The following is a 7,537-nucleotide window of genomic DNA, read 5'->3' as shown; positions in this document are numbered from 1 at the left end:
TTTATTTATTTATTTATTTAAATGTCCAAAGAACACAATCTGCAAGCCAGCCTCCTGCCCACAGGCACACAGCCTTACTCAATCCATGGACCTAGAGCTCACAGCTGCTCTGTTAGATGGTTTTTTTTTTAATTTAAAGCCAGCAGCATTGATGGACTCAAGCGTGGCAACAGTAGTGAAGTTGGCCCAGGATCGGGCAGTGTTTCGTTCTGCTGTGCATAAGGTCGCTATGGGTTGGTACCGATTCGATGGCACCTAACAACAACAACAAAGCATCAAGAGAAGAGGTAAATTTGAAAAAAAAAATTATTATTATTATGTCATGAGGCGTTGCATTTATACATCTCATTAGTCTTCCCAGCCTTCATTCGGCAATGTTGATACCCTCAAGCATAATTCTAATATCCCAAAATGGAGTGAAGTTTTAATTAGAGAAAAATTATATCAAAACAAGTAGGAGAGTGAGCCTTCCCAATAGTATGTGTCTGGTTTTCCTCTTTAAGTAGTTGTAGCACCTAAAAGTAATTCTTTAATTAAATGCTTTTTATTTTTTGAAGAGTAATAACCTGAATACTGTTTGTTATTGTTGTTAATGCCAACGAATTGGTTTTGAGTCATAGCAACCCTGTGTAGGGTGTCCCAGGCTTTAAATCTTCGTTGGAACACAAAGCCTCATCCATCTTTCTCCCTCAAAGCAACTGGTGGACTCGAGCCATGGACCTTGTGGTTTGCAGTCCAGTGCTTATCATATGGAGCCACCATGCTCCCGAATACTGTTTAGATCATGATATATTTAAAATAATTCTATGTGTGTCAAAATATATATTTAGAATGACTGATAAGGACTCAGTAGCGCTTGTTGTTGTTAAGTACTGTCGAGTTGGTTCTGACCAATAGCGATCCTATTTGAGTTTGAACCGTCGACCTTGCAGTTCAAACTGACTGCAAGGAGAACTTATCCTACTGTGCCACACAAGGTCTTTATTTGTCTGTTGTTGAGAAATACAAAATTCAAGGATTGCTTCATTTTCAATTTTATTTCTAATCATATTCATGAATAACTCCCCCCCCAAAAAAAATGCAAACCCACTGTTAGTGAGTCGATTTCAATTTATAGAAACCCTACATAAGGTTTGCAAGACTGTAAATCTCTACGGGAGCAGCTTCATCTTTTTTCCTTGGAGCCATTAGAGGGTTTGAACTGAGTGCCCACCTTGTAATTAGCGCTTTAATGATTACCCTGCAGTGCCACCAGTGGTTTTATGCCAAGCAAAATAACACTGAATGAGATAACAGAACATTTTAAATTTAGACTTGAAGCTCAACGAAACCAACCGATGTTGAATTGGCATTCTTATACTAGCTCTGTACTGTCTGGCTGCTGCACGGCCTAACAAGTTCTGCTGGTACTGTGGATGCCTGTGTTTAGAACAGGACTATCAGGAAGGACTTTCTGTTGTCTAAGAATAGATATTTATAATGGAAAACCCCCAAAAGCCTGTTTTCAAAATAAGCTTCCCTATATATCACCATTAAAGCTTTCTCTTGGGGAAGTGCCTTTGCAAATCAGAAGACTGTGATTATATCCCTCCAATCAGGTAATTCTAACAATTGATACCAGCTACATTGTACTTTGTGGTCACCAGTAGTAACATTTCTAATGCCACATTTGAAATGTGTGTTCCAGTATCTAGAGCAGATTGTCAATTACACAAATCCACATTGTTTCTAGCCATCTTCATAAAAATGTTTACTAATGAAGCATAACCTTATACATTAGATGTAAACATAATTCTGCATGTGAAAGTACTTTGTAATTTATGAAGCACTTTAGAAATGTACACTGGAGTTATAATGATGAATTAAATATCATCTTCTACTATGCCATTATATCAACTCTATTGCTATTTCTGTAGTCCTTATTTTCGCATTCCTATTCTTGGATACACTTTGCCTACTGCTGATAATATCCCCCTGTCTGATGATATATTAGTTACTCTTTAAGCATTAATTGACCACCCATTGTGTACTTTTATGTGCTGAGTATTGCCTGTGTACTAATGGGAGATTTTACATAAAATATTTTTTAAATACATAATCTCTGTGTGCAAGTGGTTTATACTTTGGCATGAGTTCCTTCAGTCAGTAAACATTAATGTGCCAAGGCACTATGTTGGGCCCTGAGATGCCAAAGATAAACAAGGCAGATCTCTATCCTCAAAAAGCTTAGCATAACTGAGAAAACAAAAAAGATACAATAAGGAATAACATTTACATGATAAACCCAAGCCTTCTGTGCTTCCAGAAACTACTCTCTTCCACCAGAAGGTTTATGACCTCGAGAACTTTCCTTAGTCCCAGTTAGAGACCTTACCAATTCAAAGAGAACCGAATCAGCAGCCATAGACCTCAGAGTACTGGTCTGCATTCAACCTCGATTGTACCCCTGGGGAGAACCATGAGTGGTATTTTATTCTTTTTTTTTTTTTTTTGAGGAGACGCAGAGTCAAAACAACACTCCATAAAGCTTTTTATTTGTTGCCTGTGAGAAATCAATGCAAAATTCACTTCCAAAAAGCTTAGGGTAATGTCATTTTATTCTGATTGTAGACAGAGCCAAGGTTTCTTCACATATTCACCTTTTCAGCAATAGTAAAGATTTGGAATAATTTTTGAGACTGAGTAGAAGAAGAGACAATAAATTACTAAAATTAACAATAAATATGGAAGAATATTTGCAAGATGAAATCAGAGACCAAAATAAACTTTAGCAGAGTCTAAGAGAATTAAATGTGTTAACAAGAGGAAAATTGTGTGTGTACATGTATATATGCAGTATGTACATATATGTGATATGTGCAATATATGCATACACCTTGTTGTTGTTCAGAGCCGTTGAGTTGAGTTGGTTTCAACTCATATGACCCTGTATAGTGTTTCCAAGGAGTGTCTGGCGAGTTTGAACTATCGGCCTTGCAATTCAAACCAACCTTGCAGTCCAGTCCACTGTGCCATACCAGAACTCTGTATGTATATGTATGTGTGTATATATATATATATATATATATATATATATATATATATACACACACATACTAATGTAGCAAAAAGTAGTATTTACTGGTATTCTTTTATATACCCTGCTCCCTGATTATGTGCTTAAAACTGGAGTGCCTTCATGACCAACCTAACCCCTTTCTGTGCATTACATTGTTACCTTCATGATAAAGTCTACTAGAAATACTGCACACAGATATAGCTACTGATGAATGTAACATGTACACATTTTATTTTACTGGTGGCTCTGTGGGCTTAAAGCACTAGACCGCAAGCTCGGTTTTAACCACAAGGTCAGTGGTTCAAACTCACCAGCTGCTCCTTGGAAACCCCTATAAAGGGTTGCTCTGACTCAGAACAGATTTGACGGCACTTATTAACAACAACAAACCTGCTCTGAGCTGGTACCACCTTCATAGCTGTTTCTTAATTGCGAGTGTTAAGTGTGTTTGTTAGCCAAATATTCTCATTAAGTCACTCAATGATCACGGGCAGTGCAATTTCTCTAAGACTCCCCACTGAGGAGCTTTCACTGTTTTCACTATATTTCATAGAGATGACTTCAGGTAAGAACCATTTTGCCCTATCACTTCTGGTATGGTACAGTGAGCCGATAGGGTTAACTTGCAGACATCTGATACTAGCTCAGTTTCATGATGTGGTATGTGTTCTTTTTAGTTGTCCCTTAGGTGTTTTATATCCTAAAAGAGAAGAGAGGGTATTTAATGCTGTCATGCTATGAAGACCTTACGTAGAAAACAGAAATTTTCATCACATTGACAATATTTTATATTTAAAATATTAATACTACAATGTAATTTTAATTCTAAATATCTTATTTCAAAGTCAACCCTTTGAGCCAAGAATTAGATTTGAAGTCAGCTAAAGGCGCTGTAGAATTACTACCGGACTGTAAATTCGTTTTGAACTTCAAGGTCAGCGTTCAAACTCACCAGCTGCTCCTTGGAAACCCTGTACAGGGTCGCTATGGGTCGGAACTGACTTGAAAACACTTAACAAACAACAACAGGCTTTCAAAAGTATAAGTCAGGCAGTGGCTCCTGATGGTACTGCAGCAGAGATTGAGACCATCTGCGAGTAAGATGGTCTCCCTCAGGGCACCTCCAGGACTCCTGGGGATGTTGAAAGGACTGAGCTCATACATTTGTTTAAATTAGTGAAAGAAGGCAACTTCCAGATGCATCCTTCCATTTTCTCATATATATATTAGATTATTCTTTATTCTGCTATTAGTAATTTCTCCGTTGTGTATGAAATGACAAAAATCCGCCATCACCAAAAGGACTATTATTAGTTTTTAGGCAAATCTTGCAATATCAAATTTAGTTTCCTTTTTGAGCTATCTCAGCAATGTCATTCCTGCTTTCAAAGCACTGTTGATGGTTTCGTTGTCGGTGTTGTTAAGTGCAGCCAGACAATTCCAAGGAGCAGCTGGGGAGTTTGGACCACAGCCTTGCAATTCAAACTGCCCTTGAGATCCAGAGCTTATCCTACTGTCCCACACCACTGCAGTTTTATGCTTTACTATAGAATAATGTGCATGGTTGAACCTTACTTACATTTTTTAGGAATTCATGTTATCCATGTTCATTTCATAATATACCATTTGTTTCCTATGTACTTGGGTGACTGTCATTTTCAGAGAAGAAAATAATCTAAAATACAACAACAACCCAGAATCCTCTTTATATTATCAACCGTGGTTCCTCAGCCCTCAAGGTTCAGTTGTGTATAGAGCTCCTATGGACTTCAGAGGATCCTATTTCTCAGATCTTCCATGTGGGGTGCACAGCATGACATGAAACAAGCTGTATCACCACTGGCTCATCGGCCTGTCTCAGCTCTACCATTTAACCTTATTATGGGAAAGCACAGGTTCTTTTGAGAATAACTCATTCTTAAAATTTTAATGCTGTGACATAACTTGTTTTTAGTTAAGTCAGAATCCTCTGAGCAATTTTCTTAAAACATCTAAACATTTATTCAAAAACAGAATATTGGTTTCCCCTGCTATCCAACCGTAAAATGTACCTGTGAAACCTTTCCTAAGCCAAAATGGCATAAAGCAAAGAACAATTATATGGGAATTGTTCTGAGCATTCCCAGACTCAAAGTATAACCTACTGAATCACACCAAATAACACATAAAACCTAAAAATAACATTAACATTTGAGGAGGCTTCCAAAAGTGTATGGATCTTTTTCACAGACTTTTGGAGCCCCCTAGTAGAATTCACAGACGTAGTTCAAGGCTGTGGCATCTTGGTGCTGAGATCCTGAGTGTAGTTCTGGGGAAGGAACGTGAGGATACCTCATGCCCTGCTCTGAGTGTGCACTGCCTCTTTAAAGGGTCACTGAGAACAAACACTGAAAGCTATTTATTTTAATTTTTTTTCCCTTCTTTTCGTAACAAGCAAAATCCTTTTTCTGTTTAGTGAAAACAGCTACTAATGTAGAATTTTTGTAAAAGGGAAATGACAAAGCAAACTTTTGAAAAGCAAGAATGCCTGTATAAAGTGGCAATGGCTTAGGGGCAAAAAAACGTAAAGCGTTCTTCCATTTGAGATGATAGAAATTTTTTCTATACCCATTGCCATGTGACTCATCATTTTCCTAGAGGACGGAATAGAACTGCCCCATAGGGTTCCAACTCTGTGACTCTTTACTGAAGCAGACTGCACATCTTTCTCCTGCAGAGTGGCTGGGAGTTCAAGCTGCTGACCTGTCAGTTAGCCACCCAAATGCTTCATCACCCAAGCTCCTTGAAGTTTTCTTCTAAATCTATAAATTGGGCTTCCCTCAGTCACAGCTGTAATATGTATAAACATACTTTTTATGCCAATGATATTGTTATTTTCTATTGATGTGGCATTACCAGATGTCTTCAGATGACAAAAAAATGTACAGTACCAGCAAGACTTGTCATTGTTAGGTACCGCTAAGTTGGCTCCAACTCATAGGACCCTCTAGGTTTTCCGAGGTTGTAAGTCTTTACCAGAGCAAAAAGTATCATCTTTCTCCCCTGGAGCAGTTGGTGGCTTTGAACTGTTGACCTTGTGGTTAGCAGTCCAGTGTTTATCCTACAGCATCACCTGCGCCCCTCAGTAGGACTGTTGTGGTTAAGTGTCATCAAGTCTGTTCCAACTCATGGAGATCCTGTACAGGGTTTCCAAGGAGCTGTTGGTGGGTTTGAACTGTTGACCTTGTGGTTAGCTGTCCAGTGCTTATCACAGCACCACAGCAGGACTCCAATAATAAAACTTAGCAAATTTAAATAGAACATGAAGCAATATACTGTTATCTTAGCACTAGATGAGAAGAATATTATTAGCCATTTTCTCTTAAAAAAAATTTTAAAGTACATCTACTCTTAATGATAGAAAAAGGTTCTAAAGCAGTTTACTTTTGAGCCTTCTTTTCCTCTAAAAGTACTTGTATTCTCAAGTCCTAAGTTGTCTTTCTTGTTCTTAACTGCAGTAGTTAGCTCTCTTCCTATTATCTTTATGATTCACATTTTTAAAAAGGGGATATAGTATCATTCTGTAAAATGCTTGTAGAATTAAAGGGGAATGTTTATTTAAACAGTGACCTTTTGAAGTCTGATTAGTAAAATTACCAAGGGAAGTGATTGTCCCAGCATGCTTATCAGCAGGCAGGCACTCTTCATCATGCCCCTGCTGGGAATGTGGTTTAAATTCTCCAGAGTTTTAGGAACTCTATAAGTTGAGGATGGGAAATTGAATAAATATTGATTCTAGACTAAGGAAAAAATGTGGTAGGTTATTTTGTTTTTGTTTTGTTTTTTTCATTTGGGAAAACATTAGTACTTGTCAAGGTGTGAGTAATGAACTAGAATATATGATAGAAGTCTAAGATTAAAATTATAAGTCTGTTTTTCCCTTAGAGATGTCGATAGAGATTTCATTTTGAAACAGTACAATGCAAGAGGGAAATGAAAATCTTCAACAATGCCTTGTTTTCCAAATCTTGTTTACAGAATTCTCCCAATAATATGAGTCTGAGTAATCAACCGGGTACTCCAAGGGATGATGGCGAAATGGGGGGGAATTTCTTAAATCCTTTTCAGAGTGAGAGTGTAAGTATTCTCTTGATTATATTATTATACATCCAGATTTTATTTCTTAAGCTCTACGATTAGAATAAATGAATAAAACCTTACTACCGTTGCTTATCTAGAGTTCAATAAGGTTGATACTTTTAAAATTAAGAGAAACTTTAAGTGGAATTTCTTTGAAAAAAATAACATCCTTTTTCTTTTTCACTCTTATATGCCCAGTTATAAAAACCATGATATTAATTATCTTAGAGAACACTCACTGTGAAGGAACACAGTGGAAATAGATTTTTTAAATTTCCATGTTTCTACAATGCCTCAAGTCACTACAAAGCAAGGTCTGTGCTCAATGCTGATCTTAATGCACCAAAAAAAAAAAAAAAA

The 7,537-nt window shown here is 37.2% G+C and overlaps 1 protein-coding gene across 5 annotated transcripts in view; it reads left to right on the top strand.

Annotated features, from left to right (window-relative positions):
- Positions 1-7,537, top strand: part of SSBP2 (single-stranded DNA binding protein 2) — a 464,724-nt gene that overhangs the window by 436,090 nt on the left and 21,097 nt on the right. For 4 of the 5 annotated variants that reach the window (XM_006870591.1, XM_006870592.1, XM_006870593.1 and 1 more), the window contains one exon: positions 7,076-7,174. The exons of the other annotated variant lie outside the window; for it this stretch is intronic. In XM_006870591.1, coding sequence (XP_006870653.1) covers positions 7,076-7,174 — 99 coding nt within the window. The remainder of the gene's footprint in view (positions 1-7,075; positions 7,175-7,537) is intronic. 5 annotated transcript variants of the gene reach the window in all.

The sequence above is a fragment of the Chrysochloris asiatica genome, unplaced genomic scaffold (assembly GCF_000296735.1).
Source record: "Chrysochloris asiatica unplaced genomic scaffold, ChrAsi1.0 scaffold00145, whole genome shotgun sequence".
In the NCBI taxonomy this organism is placed as follows: Eukaryota; Metazoa; Chordata; class Mammalia; order Afrosoricida; family Chrysochloridae; genus Chrysochloris; species Chrysochloris asiatica.
This window is presented reverse-complemented; position numbering and strand designations above follow the sequence as displayed.